The sequence below is a fragment of the Delphinapterus leucas genome, chromosome 5 (assembly GCF_059928025.1).
Source record: "Delphinapterus leucas isolate spDelLeu-1000000601 "Yukka" chromosome 5, BTC_Dleu_Yukka2, whole genome shotgun sequence".
Lineage (NCBI taxonomy): Eukaryota > Metazoa > Chordata > Mammalia > Artiodactyla > Monodontidae > Delphinapterus > Delphinapterus leucas.
In genome coordinates, this window is record NC_143133.1 from 19,827,575 (window position 1) to 19,855,187 (window position 27,613).

General features: G+C 39.5%; 1 protein-coding gene across 9 annotated transcripts in view; it reads left to right on the top strand.

The window, feature by feature from the left end:
• Positions 1-13,451, top strand: part of SMIM43 (small integral membrane protein 43) — a 51,239-nt gene extending 37,788 nt beyond the window's left edge. For 3 of the 9 annotated variants that reach the window (XR_016393205.1, XR_016393203.1, XR_016393201.1), the window contains 4 exons: positions 4,109-4,182; positions 8,424-8,560; positions 9,649-10,897; positions 11,905-13,451. Coding sequence is in view for 4 of the 9 variants with exons in the window: in XM_089911543.1 (XP_089767669.1) it covers positions 7,524-7,612; positions 8,424-8,560; positions 9,649-9,686 (264 nt within the window). In the remaining 5 variants the exon portion in view is untranslated. Of the gene's footprint in view, positions 1-4,108; positions 4,183-6,938; positions 7,613-8,423; positions 8,561-9,648; positions 10,898-11,703 lie in introns of those variants that run through there. The other 6 variants (XM_089911545.1, XR_016393204.1, XM_089911544.1 and 3 more) reach the window with 6 other exon arrangements.
• The last annotated feature ends 14,162 nt before the right edge of the window (positions 13,452-27,613 follow it).

Here is a 27,613-nt window from a genome sequence, read left to right on the forward strand (position 1 = left end):
AAAACATATTTATAAGAGTGGTACATACATACAATGGCATATGTATTAGTCAAGGATCTCCAGAGAAACAGAACAAATAGGACTTTGAGCTAGATATAGATACATACAATTTTTTTGATAGATGTGATAATTTGTTATAATGAATTGGCTCATGTAATTATGGTGGCTGAGAAGTTCCAATGTCCGCAGTCAGTGAGCTGGAAACCCAGAAGAGCTGAAGGTGTAGTTCCAGTTTGAAAAGCAGCAGCTCAAGGACAAAGGAGACCCAGTTTCAGTTCAAGGCTGAAGGCAGGGAAAAAAACTGATGTCCCAGCTTGAAGGCATTCCGGCCTCTTACTTGTGGGAGGGTCAGCCTTTTTTCAGTCTTCCAACTGATTGGATTGGTCCCACCCACACGAGGGAGGGCCACCTGCTTTTCTCAGTGTACTGATTCAAATGTGAATCTCATCGGAAACATCTTCACAGATACACCCAGAATAATGTCTGACCAGACGTCTGGACACCCTGTGGCCTGGTAAAGTTAATACATGAAATTAACCATTACAGAATACTATTCAGGTTTACAAAGAAAGGAAATTCTGACACATGTTGTAGTAGGGATGAACCTTGAGGAAATTATGTAAGTGAAATAAGCCAGTCACAAAAGGACAAATACTGTATGATTCCACTTACATAAGTTACCTAGAGGAGTCAATTTCAGAGAGTCAGAAAGTAGAATGGTGGTTGCCAGGAGCTGTGGGGAAAGGGAAATGGGGAGTCACTTTTTAATGGGTACAGAGCTTTAATTCTGCAAGATGAAAAAGTTCTAGAGATTGATGGTGGAGATGGTTGCACAACATTATGAGTGTATTTAATATCACTGACTGTACACTTAAATGGTTAAGATGGTAACTCTCATCTTTCACCACAATTAAAAATAAAAAGAGAAGGATTCTGGGAAGGTGGTGGATTAGAAAGCAGTAGGAATCTGTCTCCCCACCTAGACAACAGTTGTACTAGCAGAATCTGTCTGATACAATATTTTGGAATTCTGGAGTCTATTGAAGGCTTGCAATTTCCAGGAGAAGTCTTGGATGTAAATTATGGCAACAGTGATCATGTGCTCTATGTAATTCTACTTTCCCTTTTGCTCCTCTAGCCCATGGGGCTATAATCTTGTGCTACTTTACCTTCTCCTTTTCCTCCTCCTACCCATTCAATAGCCTTGTAACCAATTCCCGGTATTAAATTTCCCTATTTTAAATACCTACAGTGGTTCTGTTTTCTTTTTTGGACACTGACTAATAATCCACTTCTTCAATTAGATTATGTCAATTTAGGTCATATGCCCCCTCCTGTACAAAAAAAAATTGTCATATTCTCTAAATGACTTTTAGATCAACAGGGACCCACTTCCCCAAAAGAGTTTCCCCTTAAGCTGAATGGGTTACATGGGAAAGAGGCAGATACCTGACTAGAGTCAGAATTCTATTGACAAGGAAGAAAGAGGGATGAGGTGCTTGGTAGGCAACCAGTGGTGTCCAAGGTCCCCCATCTAGCAAGAAATGAAGCCAAGATATGTGTCCAAGTCCATTGGACTCGAAATACAGCACTGTACGGTATAGTATAGGGTCAAGTATACTGAACTGGGACCCAAGTCTGTTCATTGCCAGTCTGAACTACAGTGTCTGCGTGTGCGTGGAGGACAGCTTGGATCCCTAGATCTGGAAATGCAGGCCCTAGTTGTGTCATTAGAGCTCACAAGTTGTCATTTCACTAAGGGAGCATGCGTGACAGAAAATTCTACTTTTTTCTAATTCCTTTTTCTCTTGGGGCAGTCCAGTTTCAGCCTCGTGTGTGTGTCCATGCTTCTGCAAGCCCACAGCTCTGATCATTATCAGCTGGCACAGAAGCTTTGCAGACCTTCCTTTAGTGGTGACAGTTTCACCACTGTCATTATTAAAGTTGTGCTGAACAAAGGATGTATTGATCTCTATTATGCTCAGACTTTTTATTTTGCTACATAGCATAATATTGATCAAGTCTAGGGTCAGCCACAGTCACATCGACTTTCTCCAATGTTCCTGCCAACTTACTGGAAAGAGTCTAAGTTAAAGAAGTAGTGTTTGGCCATTACCACATCTGTCACTTAACATTTTTCTTTTTTAATATTGGACAGACTTGGGTATCTTCTGTTGTGTTTTAAGACATTTGAAGCTAAGGAAAGCGTCTAGAATTATGGTGGTGGTTGTGTTGTCTCCATAGAATTGTTCTTAGTGGCGAATTCTGGATTTCAAAGGCTACCCACATAGGATGATCTCCCACATACCCCTCAAATAGATTTCTTCCTTAGAGTTCCTTCCTTCCCTTCCATCCTTCCTTCCTTCCCTCCTTCTGACTCACTGGTATTTCTAAATGTTTCATCAGATTTAAGCAGCTTATCACATGCATTTTACTTATTTCCTGAAGCATATCTCATTTTCTAAGCATTGCATAACTGCCCAAGTTAGGGGGCTTTTGGCGATGGGATGGGGAAAGAGGGGAGGGTGTGGAGAGCAAACCCTATTGTTGGAATGTTACAATAACTGTTGATTAACTTTAGATGACTCCCTGAGGTAGAACAACTCACTTTTCTCTCCTACAGTAGTGAACGTTCTCATAGATTTTCTAATTCTGATCTTGAGGGTTTTAGGGGTGATAAAATATATAAATCAGAGGCAATTCCAAGGAAGCCCAGTTTTTATCTCCTAGAAATGAACGTGGTGTTATATCTGTACTTGAAGCAGGAGCAAGGGAGAAGAGGTGTCAAAGGAACATGGGTATTTTGGAGCCATTAAGGGTTGCCAGGATCACTAGGACTGATTCAAGCCCTGACTAGCTACAGCATAGCTTCTTAGGGCCGGGAAACTTCCATAGAGTATGGACCTCATCCCCAGCACATGCATGGGTACTTTAAGAGACATCCCATCTAAGCAGAAACCTGTAACCCAATTTGTATGGTCCACAGTATCTGGAAAGGTATACAGTTACTTAAGGACCCAGTGTTACTAATCATGGTCAGTAACACATTTTGAGGCCAGAGCATGGTACAAAATCTTTTTCTCATTTCTTTTGGATTCATTTCAGGCCAAATTGAATCAGCCTCAGGAAGGTACCTGGAAATCTCTTTTTTCTCTAGTCTCCTACTCTTATCCCTGCCCTTGTGTTGGGGAAGCTACTTCCAACTAGCAGGTACCCCCAACAGGTAGGTTCCATCCTGGGATCTTGGCAGATTTTTAGTCCTTCCTGAGTGTCTTCTTGGGGCTCTGGGCTCTTTAGAGAAGCACACTCACAGGACAGCCTCTTCTACTGCTACTATTAATCACTTCCCATAGATAGCTTTGATGCTTGTTATGATAAAAGACCCCCCTCCGTTTTAGAGGTGAGGGTGGGAGGACAAAGCAGGCAAAGGGAAGGAGAGCCCTATCCTGCTACACACCATGGATGTCCACATGCTGGGGCAAGGATCAGGTGTTCTGAGACTCGTGAGAAGGGGACTGAGGAGTGGGAAGTCTGCCTCTGAGTGGTGGATGAGGCTTTCTGTGTTAAGTGAAAGTACAAGTGGGGTCCACTCTATGGGCAGTGGTATAGGACTGCAGTGACACAGCCTCCCTCCACCTTACCAATGTGTGCACCACGGCTTTCTTTTTAGATAATGGAACTGTAACACTCTTACCTACAGCGAGTGTCCTTTCTGGCTTTTAAAATTCTTGGATTTTCTTCACATGGATTTCCATGTAGTATGCATATTTAGGCTGAGAAAGGTGGTGTCTTATTCCTATGGAGTCATTTGTGATAATATAAACTGAAATTCAGACCATCTTATGAGATATATAAAAATGACCAGAGGCAAAAAGCATTGGGAGCATCTAATAAATGTAATGAGTTATTTTTGTAGCAGTAATATTATTTTAAATACAAACTCTATTTAGAGTGAATATGAAGATTTATTAGTTAATATTTATAAATCCATTTAAGCTGCTCAGATAAATGGATAATCTAAATAGTTATGGTTAGGCAGGCTGAAATGGGTTTGAGTTTGGTGACATAAAATCCTCATTTCTTGGCCTCTTTCTCCTGCGTTCTGCAGGGATACACTGTCTCATTTGAAGCTTTGACCTTCAAGGTTTCAAAGGAAGGAGCCGAGATGCACATAAGTAGAAGGTATGTGTCTCTTGAAATTTGTTTCTTTCAAGTTTGATGCTCAAAAGAAAAAAAAATGTCATTAATTTGACAGTCATGCGTAAGAAAAGAGCACTTTCCTCTGTAAAGTAATATATCATAAGGGTTGAGAATGCAAGCTGCCACTTGCTAGCTGTGTGGTCTTGGGCAGGTCACTTAACCTCTCTTTGCTTCAGTGTCCATCCTTGAATGGCTTGGATATCTGGATGGCAATGTGCCAAGTGGCATATGCCTTTTCTACCAAACACCTTGTTGATTACGAGCACTTAACATACGCAAAGTAAGTCATGCTTTCTCTATCAGGCAGTATTCTCATCTGCAAGCTGCTGTTAACCACCATGCTTTGCTGCAATAAGGAGATTTACTGGAAAGCCAGGGGAAGTTCACAGAATAGAAAAGAGGCAGTTTGGAAAAAGGGCAGGAGTCAAGGATGCCACGGAAGCAGCAGCAAGAGCGACTGCTTGCTCATCACTCCGGGGACTGGTCTGGCATGGGAGCTCCTCTGCCACCCAGATGCATCTGGCATGGCTCTTCCCACCCTCCTCCCTGCACTGTATCAGGAGTGGTTAAAAGATATCTCTGACCCCCTTGGTTTCCATAACGGGAGGTGGCAATGGAAAGCAGTCACTGGGATCTGTCCTCTTGCCAAGATTACATACAATGGAAAATTCTACCGGTAGGAATATGTGGTGCCTAGAGTGGAGGTGTGTAGATTCTGGGTAGTCAGAAAAATCACAGATCTCTGCTTTAACTTGTGTAAGACTTCAAATTTTCCTCAATAACTCTGTGAGCAGTGATATGCTGGTATGTGTTTAACAACTGGCTCTCTGGCCATGATTTGTAGCACTTGTACATTTCCACAGGGCAAATACCCCTACTGTGGCCAATTTCATGATACTACATGACATCTGAGCACAGTTGGAAATACACAGTAACATACTACTGTATAACATTTCAGCCATACAGCTACAACAGATGTAAATAATCTCAAGTGCATAGATGATAGTAAAATGTGGTGAGACAATGAGGAAGAGATGAGTTTTGAGTATTTATTACCTTTGTTAACATAATCGTAAGTTTATACGATTTAATTTTTAATCATAGCTGTATTTAGCAAATGGCTTGCAGAATTTTTGAGAGAAAAACTTTGAGCCAGTTCCAGCATACCACTGCCCATGAGGTGGATCAATAATGTTATTGAGAGAGAGATTGAGAGATTCCTTACATAGTAGGATGTTTGGTGGAGAGGCCTAGGACCTGGGAATTTTGCACAGCAGTCTATAACACTGGGGGCCCTCAGTAAAAGAATAATAATGGTGCCTGGCATTTACTTAGGAAAACACATTCTTACTCAACATCCCACTCATTTTTGATCCTCACAACAAATCCAAGGAAAAGGTAAGCAAGGTGTGTTACAGGTGAGGGGACGGAGAGTCAGAGAGCTGAAGTGACCACTGACACGTGGAGCTGAGACTAGAATTGGGTCCTTGAGACTTCCAGTTCACAGCTTTTTCCATACCATCCTGCTTCTTTGAACCCCCTGCCATCACTGGGAGAGCCATTTATTATAAGCAGCACATTAAATAATCTGGGATGTGTATGTCAGGCCTTATTCCCCAAATTCATTCCAGGGGCCTCTCCTGTATCTTCACAAATAAAGAATGAAATAAAGTTGGAGGCTCACAGAGTGGGCAATGATAACCCATTGCGTTAGCAGCTTTGATAGTCAGACCCCAAGATGGCCACCAATGATCCTTACCCCCTGGTGTTCATGTCCTTGGACCCCTGCATCGAAGAGGGCTGGCCTTGTGGCCAGCAGGATACTGCAGGAGTGATGGTATATGACTTCTGAAGCCAGCCGTAGATGGCACTGCAGCTTCTGCCTTGTTCTTTTGGATCACTGGGGGAAGTGCTCTCAGCTCTTGTGCTCTGGGGGAAGTCAGCAGAGGGTTGAGCAAACACCCAAGCAGCCCTGTGGAGAAGCCCACATTGGAAGGAACTGGGGCCTCCCACCGACAACCAGCACTACTTGCCCCCCATGTAAGTGAGCCACCTTGGAAGTGGATTCTCCAGCTCCAGACAAGCTTTCAGATGACAGCCACCTTGGCTAACACCTGACTGAACCGCATAAGAAACCCCAAGTCAAAATCACCCACCTAAGTGCTCCCAAAGGATTGACCCACCGATACTGAGAGGTGACCAATGTTTATGTTGTTTTAAGCCACTTAGTTTTTGGGTAATTTGTTACACAGCAAGAGTTCAACTGGATTTCTTTCAGAGCTGCACCATATGGGCTGTGGGTGATCTTAATCCACTACAGAGAGGTGTTAGGGGCTTAAGCGAGCACTTTAAGTAAATTGTTGTGTTGTTTCTGTTTTCCCCCAAAGAAATTGAACTCTAAGTCAACATTGGCGGGCTTTGTACAATATAACTGGAAATGCATTTTCTCTTTAATGCTTTTCTAAATAAATCTAATGCTTCTCTAACATTTTTTTTTTCCTATTGTTACCCACAAAAATGTGCACTCTATACTGAGTGCACCTGCAACTCTGAAGAGCAAGGCAGCTTGACCTGGCATTCACTCAGGCGCCCTTAAGTCATCCCACAGCCCTTCAGACCCCACCTTCACTGTCCCCTTTGATACTTTTGGGTCTCTGGGCCATGGCATCGCCTGCCCTTTGGGAAAGCCTGAACAAGGGAAAATAATGAAGCTAATTAATTAGGAAGGGAGGGGGCTAGAGACCCCACTGGATGCTGCGGCTGGAGACCTTAAGATCATTAGCAGAACACCAGCCCTAACACCGTCCAGGAGGCTGAGCCTAGAAAAATCAGCTCGCGTTCCCAAGAGCTCAGGAGAGGATCTCAGCGTAGACAGGCTGTCGTGCCTACGGGGAGGGTGGGAGCCGGGATCACCCCAGCTCCTTGGCGCGTTTCCTCCGAGCTGGAGGAGGCCGAGGGTGGACCCCGGAGCCGTTGCCCAAGGCGAGGCGCCCGAGCGCCGGCGCGGGGAGACCGGAGGTGGGACGCGGCAGGCTGCGCCTTGCAGGCCAGAGGCAACGGGTGCGGAGCGCGCACGGCCCCTGAGAGCCGGCGCCTTCAGCATGGAGTGGGAGCTCAACTTTCTGCTCTACCTGGCGCTCTTTTTCTTTCTGCTCTTCTTACTTTTCCTCCTGCTCTTCGTAGTCATCAAGCAGCTGAAGAACTCCGTGGCCAGCACTGCCGGGGCGCTCCAGCCCGGGCGCCTCTCGCTGCACCGGGAGCCTTGGGGCTTCTCCCACGAGCAGGGGGTGTGACCGGCGCCGCGCGGACACTGGCAGGAGGGCATGGAGCTGTTCGGGCACCGAGCTGGGTCTCGGCCTCGATTCTCTGGCCGCCCGGGTTCGAGGGCCAGGCTCGGCTGCCTCGCTGGCAGGTCCGTTTGGAGGTGGGAGGGGTTGGCAAAGGGGCGAGTTTCTCCGCTCCTCCGGGAGGCTAGGGGTTCGCGGCGCGCGGGGATGTCAGGGACGGCGGGTGTCTGGGGTCTGGGCTGGTGCTGTGCTCTTAGGGAGGGACCCTATTCCGGGGCGGGGAAAGATGCAGAAAAGAGAGAAGTTTAGCTTTTGGAGCCAGAATGGCTTTGAGACCCTGCAAGCTCTTCTTCCAGTCCAACTACAATTTATCTTGTACCCAAGGGGTACAACACTAAATTATTCAGATAATTCAGTCCAGCCGCTTCCAAACAAAATCGAATGTCATCCTAACCTTTGGGACAGGAGGCAGGAAGAAACAGGGCGCACTCGAAGTATTCCAAACACTGCTTTAAGTATCTTTGTGCTTCGGAGATGCTAAATGGGATTCAACTGGCGGTGCCAAGGAGCGAGGACTCAGGGACCCATTTTTTTATGGGGAATCTCCTCTTCCCCTTGATCCCTACTCCTCTTCTAGACGCCAACCCCGTAGGAGCCTGCGGATTGCCGCGGCGGTAGGTTTAGATTCTGAAACAGCAGGAGGGTGAGCGTTAGAGTGGGAGCCATTGGGAGAGTCCTTGGAGTTGCCATGGAGGGCTGGAGAAAGGAGGCAGTTTAAGCATTGTAGGGCAACGGGAAAAGGACAGGAAGAATGTAGGCTGTCCTACGTGATTCGAACATCTTCGGGAAGATTGACGGGCACGAGTAAACTGCTCACCAGTGTGCCCTAAGTACGCTCGGGGCAATGTTAGTCTGGGAAATAACTTCATCTTCCAGATGCTTTTTCCTCGGTTTATGCCGTCTCAAGTTCTGGAGCCGAGCTGCTGCTCTGGGCTGGGGTGTGGAGGACCGCGGATGCAGTTACAGCCGGGTAACCGGGCTGGAAACACCAGAGATGGACGTTTTCTGCGACGGTAAGTAGGGACCACCCTTGGTTTCACTTTGTCCCTGGGTAAACTTTTGAAGACCCAGGGCCTTTAAAAAGTGAGAGCTTAGGATGGAGGAAATGGGTGCAGTGAAATAAAGGGCTCTCTCCCACTCAGAACCAGTGAGCTTCTACTGGAACCAAGGAGCCAAACTGATTCCTAACCTAGTACAGTGTCTAGGTAGAGGATCATAATAATTAGAATGGGATGTGAGAAGTGATTGCAATTTTAATAAATATGCTCTTTTGGCAAACAGTGTGCAGGGGTTCTTGAAGTTGAAATATGTAATGCAGATACAATTTGTCTTCAGTAAGGGAAGATTTGGGTTCAGTCATGTTTAGGATAAGATAAGCTGTCCCTGTTGTGACTGTAACACGGAAAACATTTATTAATTTTAGGCACAAAGACAGACCATGTAGAAAGGCTAAAAACAATGAAACAATAAGTGTTGCCTAGGTTGATAATATGAAAGTGAAGTGGAAGACAATTATTTTAATAATTCGAGAGAAGAAGAAATGGTCTCACTGTGTGAATATTTATGGGGGAAGTTTTGGCCTGACACACTCGGATAATTTCCTGCTTTCCTAGAATAGAACTGTTGTTAATGAAGTGAGTGGTTTATTTGAAATATAATGTCATAAGCAAATTCAAATACATATGTGTATATACATATATACACGCACATATGTGTATATACATATATGTGCATATATACACACATATGTATATAGGCACATATGTACACACACATATATATACACATACACACACCTCTCTTTATTGGAGGTATAATAAGACTCGATTTGAATTCCCAGTTTGAATCTCAGAATCCACTGCAGTGATTCTAAATTGCACTTTGCACAGTAGTTCTCTAATTGGTTGACACCTCTGCAGTGACATGTAGTTATACAGTTGTATGGTAAATATGGACTTTGAAGATGAGTGTGGGAGTAATTAATAAACAATAATAGTTTACAAGGATGGAAAACAATCCCTTCATACTTTATAAATAACCAGAATGCAAATTGTTTTAACCACCTGCTTGTCTTGATTTTATAATCCTTTATTCTTCCTAGCAGTGCCACTGGTGTCCAGAGGTTTAAATCACCCCTGACTCTTCTAGACAGGAGACTATAGAGAACTCAGGGTGAGTAGTTTGCTGCCATCCCAGTATTAAGCCAATCGCTTTGCTGGTTCTACTGACTGAGTTTCCTACGAAAAGAGTGGTTGCCTTTTTCTCTTGTGGCCCGTGCCATTTTATAACCTCCTCAGAATCTGATTCATTAACTACTAAGTTCCCATTTATCCAGGCAAAAATGAATATTTATTCCTATTACCCAGCCTCTGCCTGGAACTTGGCCCTAAAATCTGGGAATTAAGGACTCTCACAAGTTCTCTAAGAACTTGCTGCTGTTGACCTCCTGCTTTGCCCTTGCTTTGTTAGAGATCTTGCTTTTGAAACTTTGACATCTCTACATGAGCTGCCCTGTTCCATTCATTTATTCAATCATCATTTTTAAGAACCCAACATAGATCGATCTCTCACATTAGAACTACTTTTGAACTCAAATTTTGTGCTACCTGTATGCATTTTTAATCTAGCGCTCTGACACCCACAGTGGCCTAGGTGCCAGGCTTGTACACATTGGCTGCTCTATCCACCACACCCTGGTGCTGACAATCACTCCACCAAGTCTGTTTTTGAAGACAGTGTACATATGAGCTAGGCATTAAAACATTTTGAAAAGTCAGGAACATTTAAGATAACTGCTCATTATATAAGTGTAACTTGATTATAGAAAATTGCTGTGTTTTATTTTCAATATAAGGTTTTTAGTGACTCTTCAGCAACATTAGAAACTGAGTTGAATTTCTTACATTATATGGAAATGGGCCATAATTCGATTGTTACATAATATTAGTATTCTGTTTCAACTGTTCTTATTTCATTGTTGTTTCTAAATTTCAGCTGTTTAAAAAGACTTCAAATCTTATTAGGATAATCTCGATTGTTTCACTGATTTCCAAACTTGTAAGTGCAATGAATCTGCAGTTCTACTTGGAAAGATAATCATTTTAAGTTGAATGAGAATGACATCACAATCATACCTGTGAAATCTAAAATGTCTAATAAAGTAGATTCCTATGTCTGAACTTCAATTTTAAGGCACAGCTGTGGATGCAGGACTGATGCCATCTGGTGCGATTCCACAGAATAAGAGAGAAAATTTACCCAGGGTGTGCCATGCACTGGCTTTTCTGGGAATGACAAGGTGCCAGGATTTGTTTTTGGTTCACTTGCAGGGGTGGAAACTTGGGAACTAGGTGAGTAAAAAATATGCAATATTCTATTTTTAGCTTGACATTTCATGTTTCCAATTTTGTCTATAGTTTCAAAATAAGTGCAATAGAGTTAAAAATTTTTAATGGCCAAAATTCTAAACATTGTAAATGGTTAAACCATTTTGGATAGTGGGAAATGATTATTTTTTCTAATTCGTACCTACTAATATAGAGACTTTTAGAATACTAATGTAGTACATAGAAAGTACTTGCAGAATACTGTACTCTGTTTTTATTTTTATAGCTACTCTGAGGTACTTGTGCTTATTTAAGCTAAATCCACAATTTAAACTCTGGGACCATTAGGAAGTCACTGTCAGCTGTCTGTGTCACATAAAGGGAAAATTAAACATTGAGTTGTAGATCTTTGATGTTGATTTTTTGTTTGTTTGAATCAGTGAAATCAATTCTCAATTCTCCATTTTTTACTTTGTCTACACAAAATAAAGTTATAGATGAAATAATGATCTGAATAATTACCTGAGTAGTCAGCATTTTACCATATAAGAACTTGAGTAAGCAGAAGGGCAGACCTGTGTTTAGAGAGTACTGAGAACATAATAGACACTCAGAAAAAAACTTCCTGATGGATTAAGCTAAAACCCCTCTTATTTGCCTTAATAGCAGCTATTTTACACAGTAATCCTGATTATTTCCTCCACCCACCTTTGGTCTGTTTAGGCACTGGTGGGTTCAAGATATACTTTTGTTTTATTAATATGATTCTATGAAGTTTCTTGAACTTGAATATGTACGGATTCTTCAGGCAAGATATTTTTTACTTTCAGATAAAAATTTTCTTATTGGGAATCAAGGTGGATTGCTCTCTTGAAATTACTGGACTGAACAGCGGCATTAACAAAGTAGGGGTTTCGTTTTGTTCTCATGTAACAAGGAGGTTGAGGGTCGGCTAGTACTGGTGTTGGTTCAGCAGCTCACAGATGTCAGCATCAAGGTGGCCCCTGAGGTTCCCATGGCTTTTCCCGTAGGTTCCAAGATGGTTGTTACAGTTCCCCTCAAGAAGATGGAGGAAACCCAAAGGGAAAACAGAGCATGCCAGTTTGAGCCCACTTCCGTTTAAAGAGCTTTCGGCAGCCCAGCAACTTTTGCTTACATCTCATTGGCCAGACTGTGTCATTGGCTCCTGCTATGTCTTAAGATTGGCTGAGAAAGGTAGTTTTTGTAGCTGGACATATAACTGCCTTCAACAAAAATCTGAGTTCTCTTGATAAGGAAGAAGATAATGGTGGATCTTGGGTGAACAACTTGTAGTCTGTGCCCTGGATACAAAATGCAGTAGTAAAGAAGCATAATGCTTGAAACATATCAAAACTGTAGCTCCTTCACAACTGGCAACTCCAAGCAACACTGCTGTGCTCTGAGAGAGTGAGTAGAGTGAAGACGTGTTAGGTTTTCTCATGAAACACTTACCAGGACTGCCCTTCTCTCTCAGCCCTTGCCCCTATCAGGCTTTTCTAGAGGAAGATGCTGGGAAGCTGCACACTGTCTTGGAGGACATCATCTCTTCATGGAGGTTTGAAATGGGATAAGGAATGTTCTACCTTGCTACTTCCACATCTGCTTCATTTATTTCTTCTCTGATTTTCCTGAAAAATTTTTGGTGGAATCTAGTTGTGTATTTGATCCCCATAAAAGGATCATTTCTTTCATGCACAGAGGAGGGTAATCTATGTGAAGAAAGGCTACTTTACTCCATTCTGTGACTCCACCACCAATCTAGGAATATCCTGGAAGAATTGCTTCTCAGAGCTGCTTCCATAAGCAGCCTACATCCTGGCTAAGCAAAGGGAGAAGAAACACTTCCCACATCCAGGGCTGTCCAAAAGAACTTTCTGTGATGACAGAAATGTTCTATATTTGAACTGTCTTATATGGTAGCCACTAGCCACATGTGGTTGGCAAACACTTGAAATGTGGCTACTGTGATTGAGGAGGTAAATTTTAATTTTATTTACTTTTAAATAATTTAAATGTAAATAGCCACATGTGGCCAGTGTCTGTTGTGCTGTAGAGCATAGTACATACCTTTCTCTTTCCTGTGTTTTAGAACTTGCTGGGTGTGTGTATGGGGAAGGGGGTGGTTAGAGTCACCACGTAAGTCATATGCTTGGTGTTCCATGGTCTTCACTGTTCCACCTTGCCATTGAACTTGTCTCTCAGAGGAAAAGGAAACATGGTATTTTGGAACTAAATTCGAGATGTTAACTTGACATTTACACATTGAACGTATGTATAAGTGGAACGGTCTCCTGGGAACAGATCCTGTGATTGATTTTAGTAATAAATGATGATGGGAAAGGGGTAGTGCTGGTCATTTAACATTCCTAGTGAACATTATGTGTTCCTAGTCAAAGTCAGCAGAGATTATTTTATTCTGTTGTGTAATTCATTCTATGTTACTTTATTTTTTTAATATTGTGGCTGCTAAATGATACTTCATGTCTGTTTTTCAAAATACTTTGTGGTTTATACTTTTAAAAGGCTGTGAAATAAAAAAATAATTATATGTAACTCAGCTTGGTGTGTGTGTGAATTATTATTACCCATACTTTTTGAAGAGTTAATTAGGATGAGGTAAATGGATGGAAGGAAATATTTATTTTTGTATCAGATTTTCTTTATAATGGGCATGTTTATATGCCAATTAACGTTATTTTTTAAAAATTTAAATGATTCTTTCATTGTATACGGAGTTTGGGTAAAATATGAGGGTGGCAGTGGTATTGAGTAATTTTTTCAAGTGTCTGGGTGTTTTCCTATGCTGAGCATCACTTGACTTTTGTCTCAGTATCCTGTTTTGGTTTGTCTTTTATTAATGAGTTGTACGATTCTTAAAAATATCCTAGACGCTACTCCTTTATCCCAATATATGCTTTGCAGTAATTTTCTTCTAGTTTCTGGATAGCCTATTCATTTTCTTAACAATGTCTTTAAGAGAAGGATTTTAAAATTTTGAAGATAAATTTATCCACTGTTTTCTTTTATTGCTTTCCATGTACTCTTCCTGTCTTTTAGGTCACAAAAATATACTCCTGTGCTTTCTTCTAGACTAGAAGCTTTATAGTTTTAACTTTTACTATGTCTGTTATCCATCTCAAATTAATTTTTGTATATGCTATGAGGTAAGGATTGGGTTCTCCCCCGGCCTATATATGAACAGTTTTCCCCCCCATTTATTGAGAAGACTTTCCTGTCCCTATTGGATTGCTTTGGCATTTCAGTCAAAAATCAAATGACTATTTTTTTTTTTTTTTTTTTTTTTTGCGGTACTTGGGCCTCTCACTGTTGTGGCCTCTCCCATTGCAGAGCACAGGCTCCGGACTCGCAGGCTCAGCGGCCATGGCTCACAGGCTCAGCCGCTCCGCGGCACGTGGGATCTTCCCAGACCGGGGCACGAACCCGTGTCCCCTGGATCGGCAGGCGGACTCTCAACCACTGTGCCACCAGGGAAGCACCTCAAATAACTATTGATTTGACTATGTGGGACTATTTCTGGGCTCTGTATTCCATTACGTAAGGTCATCCTTAGGCTACTACCTCAGTGTCTTGATTACTGTATTTTCACAGTAAGTCTTGGTATTCACCACAAAATGTTATGAATCTGAACTTTTTAAAAATAAACTTCTACTAAAGATTTAGTCTACACACAAAAAGTAATTTCAGTTGAAAATGGTTAAATTCAGTAAGAAAAGCCGACTATGATACCAGGCTTCCTTTATTCTTGCTTGTAGCCCCACCCATAATCTGAATCAAGATCTAGAGTTGAACTTGGTTAAAAGGATCCTTATAAGTAGAAAATATCCTTTTTTTCTGTTTTTATAGTTGAGAACAAACTGTACTTTTTAAAGGGACTTTTTACTAGAAAGCTAGAGTGATACAAAACAAACCAAAAAACATAGAAGCTCATGAGTTGTTAGGGTCCCAGCCTCTTTACCAACCTAAGTCTAGCCACAGATTAGACTGCCTGGCTCAGGTATCAGGACATCCATTCTGATGTTTTCCACTCATCTCCATGGTGGCTGACATTTGAGTGGTTGGATACCAGATCATGCTTTTTAGAAATTTAGCTGAGGTAGTTTGATTGGCACCAAATCATGTCTCATGCCCTATTTTATTTGCATGCAGTTTTCCAGACACACTATTTCTTGTCCTTTACACATCTCAACTGGGGACTCATTGTGAAGTCTCAACCCATTATAGGAAAAGCAAATGGTCGCATCCATCTCCTACTACTATAATCTCACCCCACTCCTCAGAGCTAACAGTTCTTAACAGTTTGCTATCATCTTTTGAAATGATATTCTGTGTATTTTCATGCTCTTACAATGTGACTTTGACATTGAGAGATAGAGTCTGTGTCCCTTCGCCTGGAATCTGGGCAGGCTTGTGACAGTAGAAATTGGCAGAAGTGACACTGGCTTATGAAGCTAGGTCAGGAGAGGCAACGCAGTTTCTCCATCGTTTGATGGAATATCTACGTTTGGAGCCCTGAGTCACCATGTAATATTGCAGTATCCTGAGGCCATCATCATTTTCTGAAGAAGCTCAGGCAGAGGGAGAGGCCCCTTGTAGGAGCTGTAGTTGAGCGTCCCCACAGATGAATAGCTCAGTGAATAACTGTTGAGTCCTTGCAGCTCCTTCCAGACTTCCTGGAGCAGAGACCAGGCAGTCTCACTGTGCCCTGTCTGATTCCTGGTGGTTGTTTTAATTCACTAAGTTTGGGAGAGTTTGTTATAGCAATAGTAACTGGAGAATATGTCTTAGAAAATTTTAATAAAAATAGAATCATCTTTATTTTAAATTGCTGTTAGAATTCTGAGCAATTTAACAAGCATATGCTACTGATGGACATGAAATTCATTGCCAATTTTTCTACAGATTGTATTTATACAAGTATGATTGTTGGGTTAATTGGTTTAGAAATCTCAAGAGTTGGTAGATACTGACAATCTCAATCTTAAATGACTGTGCCAGTATCGATCCATCTGCTTTCCTATACTATTTGACATTATGGGTCTTTTAAAAATTTGCCATGATAGTGAACAAAAAACAATAGAACCTTATTGGTTTGATCTGAACCAAAGAGGACTTTGTTCCTCTCGTTTCATGTTTATTGGCCATTTTAATTTCCTCAGTTCTAAGTACCTATTCATATTTTTCTAACAGGTTGTTTATCTTTTTATAAGTAATTTATATATACTAGAGATATATAATGACTACATATATAATGAATATATACATAACATAATACATATATAGTGACTATATATATATATAAAATCACTAAACATGTGCGCATATATACATACAATCAGTAATCATTCATCAGCCGGAAGTTGAAACTTTTTTCTCCTAGTCAGTTGTCTGTGTGTTAACTTTGTTTTTATTTTATCATACTGATGTTTAAAACTATATATACACATTGTTTAATTGCCATAACTATTTGTGGTAGCACAGTCGTCTCCCTCATTTTATCTTCATTTTTCAAAATTTTCTTGGCTATTTGTGTGTGTGTGTGTGTGTGTGTGTGTGTGTGTATTTCACATAAAAAGTTAAGAATCAGGGACTTCCCTGGTGGCCCAGTGGTTAAGACTCTTTGCTCACAATGCATAGGGCCCGGGTTCGATCCCTGGCCAGGGAACTAGATCCCTCCTGCCACAACTAAGAGCCTGCATGCCGTAACTAAAAAAGATCCCTCATGCTGCAACGAAGATCTCGCAGGCTTGAATATTTAAAAAAAAAAAAGAAGAAGTTAAGAATTTGTCAATTTCCATTAAGTAAAACTCCTTTGGATTCTGGTTGGGATTACATTGAATTTATACATTAATGTTGGAGAAGAATTGGCATCTTTTAGTCCTTTAGTGATGGCTTAGATTGTTCACCACATATGGGCAATCTTGGATATTCCTGCTTAAGTATTTTATGGTTTTGCTTGATAATATATAGGGGATATTAAGGGGTTATTGCTCATAAAAGAAAGCAATTGACTTTTATTTTATTTTATTTTTGAGTTTATTATATTTTTATTGGTGTAAAATTGCTTTACAATGTTGTGTTAGTTTCTGCTGTACAATGAAGTGAATCAGCTATATGTATACACATATCCCCTCCCTCTTGGACCTTCCTCTCACCCTCCCCATCCCACCCATCTAGGTCGTAGAGGGCACCAAGCTGAACTTCCTGTGCTATACAGCAGGTTCCCACTAGCTATCTATTTTACACACAGTAGTGTATTTATGTCAAACCTAATCTCCCAGTTCGTCCCACCCTCTCCTTCCCCCACTTTGTCTACATGTCCATTCTCTACATCTACATTTCTATTCCTGCCCTACAAATAGGTTCATCTGTACCATTTTTCTAGATTCCATATATATGTGTTAATATACGATATTTATTATTCTCTTTCTGGCTTACTTCACTCTGTATGACAGACTCTAGGTCCATCCATATCTCTACAAATGACCCAATTTCATTCCTTTTTATGGCTGAGTAATATTCCATTGTATATATGTACCACATCTTCTTTATCCATTCATCTATGATTGGACATTTAGGTTGTTTCTATGTCCTGGCTATTGTAAATAATGATGCAATGAACATTGGGGTACATGTGTCCTTTTGAATTATGGTTTTCTCAGGGTATATGCCCAGTAGTGGGATTGCTGGATCATTTAGGTCTTTAATGCATTTAGAGTTTATTTTTGTGTATGGTGTTAGGTAGTGATCTAATTTCATTCTTTTACAGGTAGCTGTCCAGTTTTCCCAGCACCATTTATTGAAGAGGCTGTCTTTTCTCCATTGTATGCTCTTGCCTCCTTTGTCATAAATTAGGTGACCATATGTGCGTGGGTTTATCTCTGGGCTTCTATCCTGTACCGTTGATCTACATTTCTGTTTTTGTTCCAGTACCATACTGTCTTGATTACTGTAGCTTTGTAGTATAGTTTGAAGTCAGGGAGCCTGATTCCTCTAGTTGTAAGACCAGAAACTATAAAACTCTTAGAGGAAAACGTAGGAAAAACACTCTTTGACATAAACCACAGCAATTGACTTTTATACATTGATCTTATATCTCACCCCTTATTAAACTCCTCTATTTATTGAATAATATTTTTTTGGTGATTTCTTTGCATTTTCTAGGTTGTCAGTCATATTGTACAAATAATGAGTTTTGTTGCTTTGCAACCTGCATTTATGCAGTTTATTTCATTTCTTTTCATATGGCAATGACCAGGACAGCTAGTACAATATTGAGTATTACTCGTGATAATTGGGTATTCTTGTCTTTTATCTTATTTCTAATCTTAATGATTGTACTTCTAATGTTTAACCTTCAAATATGACATTTGCTGCAGGTTTCAGATATTTTTCTTTTCATTTTTTTAATGGGAATTCTTGTTGTTTTCTTTTGTAATCTGTTTTCTTTTACTCAACAATATGTTGTGAACAGCTTTCCAAATCTAGAAGTATATAAATAAACAAATTTAAATGTCTGCATGATATTTCATTGAATATACATACTAAAATTTACTAACTGTGATTAATAATAAGAAATATATATTTGGTCTTCGTCCCTGTTACTGGCACAGAACTCCTAAAAGCCTTGGAATTTCCTAAGTGACAGAACAACAAAGGTGTCTTTTTATACATTAATGAGGTGACTTTTGAACTCCACCTAAGGATTGGGGCTGGTTGCCAGGAGAACCAACCCTGTGATTAGAGGGTTGAAACTTTCAGTCCCATCCCCGTGACCTCCTTGGAGGGGTGAAGGGCTGGAGATTGAGTTTAATCATGAATGGCCAATGATTTAAACCATACCTATGTAATTGAAGTCTCCATAAAAATTCCAAAAAGGTGGCTTCAGAGAGCTTCCAAGCTGGTGATTTGGAGATCTGGGGAGTGTCGTGTGTCTAGAGAGCACATGAAAGCTCTGCACTCCTTCCCCATACCTTGCTCTATGCATCTCTTCCAACTGGCTGTTTCTGAGTTATATCCTTTTATAATAAACCAGTGATCTAGTAAGTAAAATGTTCCTCTGAATTCTGTGAGCCACACTAGCAAATTAATTGAGCCAAAGGAGGGGGTTGGAGGAACCTTTGATTTATAGCTAGTTGATCAGATATACAGGTAACAACTTGGACTTGCGACTGACTTCTGAAGGGGAAGTGGGGCAGGGAGGTGGCCGTCTTGTGGGACTGGGCCCTCAACCTGTGGGATTTGATGCTATCTCCAGGTAGACAGCCTCAGAACTGAGTTGACTTGTTAGGACACCCAACTGGTGTCCAAGAATTGCTTGGTGGTGTGGGGAATAACCACACACCTCTACCCAACAGTGGAATTGGGTTCATTATACCTAGTCTTCTATTAGTAAACAAAAAATTTTCCATGTGTATATAAAATAATCTACATTGCTTTTTTTTTTGGCCGCACTGGATGGTTTGTGGGATTTTAGTTCCCTGACCAGGGATCAAACCCAGACCCTTTGGCAGTGAGAACATGGAGTCCTAACCATTAGACCAGCAGGGAATTCCCATAATCTACATTGCTTTGAATCTCTTTGTGCAAACAACTTTTCGCATTTCTTTTATCCTTGGCAGTTAGATACCTTGGGTTAAAGGTAAGGAAGGTATCTAACTTTATTATACATTTTGTTACAAATTGTTGAAGGCTGATTTGCCCTCCAGAAAGGATATACTAATTTATACTGTCATCAACAGTGAACGAATGTGCCGTTTCCCTCTACCCTTGTTAACTCTACATTTTGACGATCTTTTTAATCTATAAATTTGATAGGTAAAAGCGATTATTTGTTTTTACTGGGATTCTTTCTATTATTAGTTTGAGTATTGATCATTTCTCTCTCTTCTTTTGTGAGTTGCCTATTCTATCTTGCCCATTTTTCTATTGAAGCATTCTTCAGTTCCTTATTGATTTTTTTTGTTGACCACAGTGAGGTTAAATCCTCTTCCTTTCCCTAAATACCAGTCTCCATTTCTTCTTCCTGGTTACCAGATTCATATGTATCCTTGTAGAGTAAAAAAATACATATTAATGCATATATATTTATATCTTTTTAATTTACATAAATGAAGCCACACTATACCCACATTTTTTGTTCCTTGCTTTATTTATTTATTGGATTTTTTTTTTTTTTTTTTTTTTTGGCTGCGTTGGGTCTTTGTTGCTGTGTGTGGGCATTCTCTCGTTGCGGTGAGCGGGGGCTACTCTTTGTTGCGGTGCCTGGGCTTCTCATTGTGGTGGCTTCTCTTGTTGTGGAGCATGGGCTCTATTCGCACGGACTTCAGTAGTTGTGGCACGCAGGTTTAGTAGTTGTGGCTCTTGGGCTCTAGAGCTCAGACTCAGCAGTTGTGGCGCATGGGCCTAGTTGCTCTGCGGCATGTGGGATTTTCTCGGACCAGAGCTTGAACCCATGTCTCCTGCATTGGCAGGCGGATTCTTAACCACTGTGCCACTAGGGAAGTCCCTGTTCCTTGCTTTAAAAAAGTATAACAATTATTCCCTACTCATTTATTCAACAAATATTTATTGAGCACTCTTCATGTGCTAGGCACAATACTAGTTATTTGGGATATATTAGTGAATCAAAAAAGAACAATTCCTTTCCTCATGGAGCTTATTTACATTCTACAAAGAGGCTGCTGCTTTTTTAGCTGCCCTGTAGTATTCCACATGTAAAGGAAGCACAATTTACTTATCCAATTCTTTTGTAATGGATATTTAATTGTTCCCTGGCTTTTGCTGTTCCTAACGACACTACATAGTCCTTTGACATAAATTTTTGATTAATGTTTCCATATATCTATAAGGATAAAATCCTAGATATGGAATTTCTAGATATGTACACTGTATAAATTTTTTTGTTATAGAAATTTGAAAGGTATATAAAGGTAGGGGGAATATTACTATAAAATTTATTCTCATTGATTATTTAAACATTAATTTTTATTTATTTGTTTCAAATAATATTCCATTATCTGGATATACCACATTTTTTTTATCCATTTACCTATTGAAAGGGCATCTTGTTGCTTCCAAGTTTTGGTAATAATTAATAAAGCTGCTACAAACATCTGTATGCAGGTTTCCATGTGGACATAGTGTTCAACCCATTCAGGTAAATACCAAGGAGCACAATTGCTGGATCATTTGGTAAGAATATACTTAGTTTTGTAAGAAGCTGCCAAAGAACATTTACAGATGAGGTAAGGTATTTAGCGGAGGTGTCTGTTTAGATCTTTTGCTCATTTTTAAATTGGGTTTTTTCTCACTGTTGAGTTTTAGGTGTTCTTTACGTATTTTGGATATAAGTTCTTTATTTGCAGTTACGTCTTTGCAAATATTTTCTCCCAGTTTGTGGCTTGTCTTTTTGTTCTCTTAACAGTATCTTTTGCAGGGCAGAAGTTTTTAATTTTAATAAAGTCCAACTTATCAATATTTTTCTTTTATGGGTCATGATTTGGTGTTTTATCTAGATTTTCTCCTATGTTACCTTCTAGGAGTTTTATACTTTTGCATTTTACATTTAGGCCTATGATCCATTTTGAGTTGATTTTTGTGAAAGCAGAAAGGTCTGTGTCTAGATTCATTTTTTGCATGTGGATGTCTAGCACAATTTGTTGAAAAGACTCACTGATTTTTAAAAAACAAAACATGTCATTGGAGGATGAATCCCCATCTCTTCATGCTCCAAAGTTCTACTCATTAAATTGCCTGTCTGTTTTTATCTCTTTTGCTAAATGATTGACATATTCTGAACCTAATGAATTATCAAGCCCTTACTGGATTAGACTGCTTGTCCTGCCTATTTCCCTATTGCCTTTTGGTTGCAAGTAAGAGAAATCCAAGCTCAAACTGGTATAAGCAAACAAAGAAAATTTATTGACTGAATGACCCAGGGGTAGATTTAGCTGAGGTACAGAGATTCAAACAATGTCATTAAAATTGAATTTTTCCTTCAACTTTTAGCTCCATTTTCAGATATTTAGCATTCAGTCATATTTATTAAGTATCTACTTGTTCCAGACATTGTTTTAGATGCTGTGGAAGCAGTGCAAATAAGACAAGGAAGGAAGTTCCCTACTTTCATTGGGTTTACATTCTAGTAAAAGTCTTGAGATTCACTCTGATTGGACTAGCTTAGGTCCTGTGCTTACCTCATGAACCAATCACCACTTGGCCAGCAGTGGGCTGATCAGGCCTAAGCCTGGGTAATATGTTGCATCCCTAAAACTAGGGATGGGCCTGCACTGGACCACATGGACTAAGAGTGAGATAGGGCTGGATACCCAAATGAAAACCAGGGATGTTGTTGAGAAAAGGCAGAATGGATGCTGGGAAACAAGTGACAAATGTTCCTTTTAATTATGTCTTTGGGATGACTGACTATGAAAATTCTCCAAGAAGCTATTTCTTTAACCATGATTCTTGAGGGGTTAGGCTATATTAGGGCCAACCAGCTAGCTCTTACAACTTTCATATTTCTTGAGCCTCTATGGAAGAAACCTGATTTTATTCTGAGTTGTACACGTGAGACTCCCTTGCCAATGAATTAAAAGCAAACATTGCTGGACAATGTTCTCTCTTTAAAAGGAGAAAGTGCTAGGACATACCCTATTGCCCTTTCTGCCTTTCTCTTTACTATTGCTTGAAGCATGGTCCCGGTGGCCTTCACTCCAGCAGTGCCCTGGAACATTAGCCCACCTTTATGATGGAAGCTTGTGCTGAGAATGACAGGTGTGTACGTATAGGATGGCTATAAGAAGAGCGCTTCTCATGTCCATGTATGTATGTATAATTTCATGTGGACAAAGTCTGTTCACCTCAATTTTTAAATGAGAATAGCTCTGTTCATTTGAAATTTCTCAGGTAACAAATGCCTAAATTACTCAACATATTTATCCCTCCTACATACTATTAATGTATTGGCGTTTCTGAATTCTTCAAGATTTGGAAAAGATGAATTTCCAGTCAACATAGATGCTAATTGGATATGATTTATGCTAACAGTAGATTATCACAGTGTTAATTTTTATGTGGGACACGAAGTACATATAGGCTTTTTATTGGACTACTCATAATTATTCATAAAACCATGATAAAATTTGATAAGAATCATCTGAAATCACATTGTAATAGCCAAAATGGTTTTCTTAGTCATTATATTTACTGAGTTCCAAACACTGCATAGTAAACATGATTAGGATTCGGAGTGCCTTGAGGGACTCACTATGTGCTAAGGCTTCTGGGAAATATATTTGTTCCTCAACAGCATCCCAGGAGGACAAAGATTAAGCAGTCAGTGAAATTCTTTGGAACTAAGGAATAATTGGAGAAGTTTCTGGGAATGTAAAGTGGGCAATATAATGAGATTTTCTTTTTAAAGTGTTTTTCTTTTGATGTTTCAATATGAGCTTTAAAATGTTATTTAATTACGTGGCCATTTCAGTTTTTGTTGGCCTTGTACATTATTTTAATTGCTCTTATTTCTGTCCTAGAGCCTTGGACCCAGATGTGAAAGTACTTAAAAAGTTAAAATTGCACTCACAAATATAAGTTATCGATGTCATGACCATATCATTATCCTGACAATTTTTCGTCTGAGGCAATGTCAAAAAAGGCATAATCTTTGAAGGAGAACAAATAAAAATAGGAATTTTACATATCCCAAATACATATATGTTTGGGTTAATTTAGTAATTCCAGTAATCCCCTCTCTGTTGCTCTGGATGACATTATCTCCTAAACTTATTAATTTTGTGTGGATCATAGATTTTCTTCAGCTGCTTCTCAGTTTCTTAACAATTGTTTCATGTCCCCTCTGTTTGGTTGAAATTCTAACAAAGGGGACACAAACTCAGATTCCTTCATAGGTCAGGTAGGTGGCATAAAGGCATAAAGCTATGTGTGTGTGTATGTATGTGGTTATGTGTGTATATATGTGTGTTTGTGTGTATGTATATAGTTGTATATATATGCGTGTGTGGTTGAGTGTGTTTGTGGATTGTATGTGCAGTTGTGTGTGTTTGTGGTTGTGTATTTGTAGCTGTGTGTTTGTAGTTATGTGTATACTTGTAGTTGTGTGTGTATGATTGTGTGTGTTTTTGGATTGTACATACAGTTGTGTGTATATGGTTGTGTGTGTTTGTATGGTTGTGTGTGTTTGTAGTTTTGTGTGTGTGTGTATGATTGTGGATTATATAAACAGTTGTGTGTGTTTCTGTGATTGTGTGTTTGTAGTTGTGTGTATGTGTGTAAAGGTATGTGTGTGTGTGTGTGTGTGTGACTGTGCACGCTCACATGTCGGTGAGGGATGCACATGGGGTGAGGGGTGAAGACTATGGCTGGCTGCACGTACCTGCTCTATTTTTAGATGTGCTTGTCCACAAGTTTGTAAAATACCATGCTGGCCAAACAAAACATCATAGGAAACAAGTCTTTATGCTCAGACTAAAATGCCTTAGTATTGCAAGGCTGTTTAAGTTGTCCTTTATTTATTTATTTGTTTGTTTATTAAAATTTTTATACAGTTTCAAAGTTATTACAAAATATTGGCTTTATTCCTCATGTTGTACAATATATCCTTGAGCTTATCTTATACTCAACAGTTTGTACTTCCCACTCCCCCACCCTTACACTGCCCGCTCCCACCCCCCCAACCTGGTAATCACTACTTTGCTCTCTATATCTGTTGAGTCTGCTTCTTTTTTGTTATATTCACTAGTTTGTTGTATTTTTTAGATTCCACATATATGTGATATCTTGCAGTATTTGTCTTCCTCTCTCTTATTTCACTTAGCATAATGCCCCCCAAGTCCATCCATATTGCAGCAAATGGTGAAATTCTATTCTTTTTTATCTCTGAATAGCATTCCATCGTATATATACACCACATCTTGTTTATCCATTCACCTGTTGATGGACACTTAGGTTGCTTCCGTATCTTGATAATTGTAAATAATGCTGCTATGAACATTGGGGTGCATGTATCTTTTTGAATTAGTGTTTTTGTTTTTTTTTCTTATATATTACCAAGAGTGGCATTGCTGGGTCGTGTGGTAGTTCTGTTTTTATATTTCTGAAGAATTGCAATACTGTTCTCCATAGTGGCTGCACCAATTTACATTCCCACCAACAGTGCACATGTGTTCCCTTTTCTCCAAACCCTCTACAACACTTGTTATCTTTGTTTTTTTTAATAATAAGCCTCCTAATAGGTGTGAAGTGATATCTCATAGTGTTGATTTGCATTTCCCTGATAATTAGTGATGCTGAGCACATTTTTATATACCTGATGGCATATTTGTATATTATTTTTTGGACCATAAATTGGAACCTACTCTGTATGTTGTTTTTCTTATTTGCTTTTCTTATATAACAATGTTTTTGACAATTTTTATTCACATTACTTTTTAACTTGGACCATGTTATTTGTAATCACACCAGACATTTCTTGAAAATAGTTTAATGAATAGCCTGTCTCAGAGAAATATCAGAAAAGATAAGTTACTAATTATCTAATACAGCTCTTCATGTACATATTCTCACTCTGCTTCAAAAGTTATAGCTAATGCCATTATAGCCATGGCAGTCAAATAGCATGGCTTTTATCCTTTTGAAGATTCTTTTTAGGATAATAACAGTAAAAAGTTCCCTATTCTAACACACTTGCTATAAATTTGTTCTGCTTTGATCTTCACCTTTACTTCTGTCTGCTGCTTTTATTAGCTTCACTATATAGCCTTGGTTGAAAGCAGTAAAATTATTAGCAGAGGTTATCGACCAAAATAGAGACTTTCAAACAGTTTTGACCAAGATTCACAGTAAGAAATGCATTTTGTCTTGTGACCCAGTACACAGACATGTACATGAAAATAAACACATTTCATTATAAAGTATACTTATGTGAAATGCACTCTGATATTTTCTATTTTAATCTAATTCTCTTCTAGTCTCTCTTATGTCATTAAAAAATACTGCTTGCCCCTTCCCACTCCATCCACTAAATTGATTTCAGGACTCACTCCTGGGCCTTGGTCTGCATTTTATAAAACAGATTTAGAAGGTAACTTCTGCCTTGTTGGTAGAGGGAATCCATATTACCTATGAAAATAAGTCCAGTGCTTCTTAGAGATTGTTCCTATCCTAGCTATAATCTAAATTATTAGTGTTTAAAAGCTAACCTTGATAAGATCTTATATATTTAGAAAAAATGTTTTGAAACAATGTATAAGAAATATGTCTTGATATTGAGAGAAAAGCTATTCTCATTTAAAAATCTTCCCTGAAGTTTTAAAATTAAGGCTGATCACCTTATATGTTTTTATTTTGAAAGTATATTAAAGAAGGTAATTATGTGATTGTTTAGATACCTGACCTTTCTCCGCTTAATGGGATTCTTACTGCTTTATTTAAATCCATGGTTGTCTGGGGGTCCTTCTTATCACCCTGACACTTCAGGACATGTTCCCATTTGATTATCAAAGTGTTTTGTAACAGATTACTTTTTCTTCTTCAACTCTCAGCTTGATACTTTTCTTTTTAAATGGCACTCTAAAACAAGGTACAATAGTTAGTATAAAAAGCTGCAAATTTTTGTGCGTTTTAAATTCTGCATGCATCTAAATTTTGTTGTGTCCCATAAGCAGCAACATATGTTTTGATATACAATTTTGGACTAGTTAAGGTGAAATTCTCTGCATTTCTTTACTCCTTTGTCTTTGAACTGTCAAGAGTGGATGGCAGAAGCTAAACCTGTATTACAGAACTGTGGTAAGATCAAGGGGAACCAGCAAAGGCTGGTGAAGCTCCCCAAGCATAGTGACAAGGGGGGGCCGGAGCTGTTATCACCCCTAGGTCTAAAGAGTAAAGGGCAGTGTGGTTACTAGGACCTAGGAGAGTAGTGGCAGGACAAGGCCACTTGACAGAGGCTGAGGTCTTTGGAAGAGGGCCACAGGCACCAGGGGTGACTCAGCAGAGAGGAAACAGGATGAAATACTCAGATTGTACAATCTGCCCAACTATTCATTTCCTACCAGTTCCTCCCAGCAACCAAACCCAGCCAGAAGCCAGAGACAAGGGAACCCATTCATGCCCCTCCTGGGGCACCAGGCAGGGTGGACAAGGGTGAAAAATAGAGCTGGGGGTGGAGTAAAATGGGAAATAATCCAGCACACAGATCTACTTCAACATTTTAATGGCTACATGTATTCCATTATACCTAATACCATAATTTACATAACAAACTGTGCATAGATGGCGATTTAGATTGTTTTCAATTATTAGTATAAATGAATGACTTTGGTGTCCTTATTAACTCAGTCATTGTGCATATCCATAATTATTTTCTTAGGATGAATTCCTAGAAATAGAACTCTTGAGTTAGAGCGTGTGCACATTTTGTATTTCTGTCATTGTTGGATTTATTTCCAGAAGGGTTATACCCATTTATACCCTACCCAACAGTACAGCAAAGTGTTCATTTCCTTACACCTTTGCAAAAAGCTTTTATTGGTTTTTTTATATACTTTCCAGTCTAACAGGTTGAAAAAAACCTCTTACTTGTAGTTTAAAAATTATTGATGAGATTGAACATCTTTTCACAAATTAATTGGCTATTAGACAATTTTTATCTAAGACATGTCATCTTAATATCAGGGT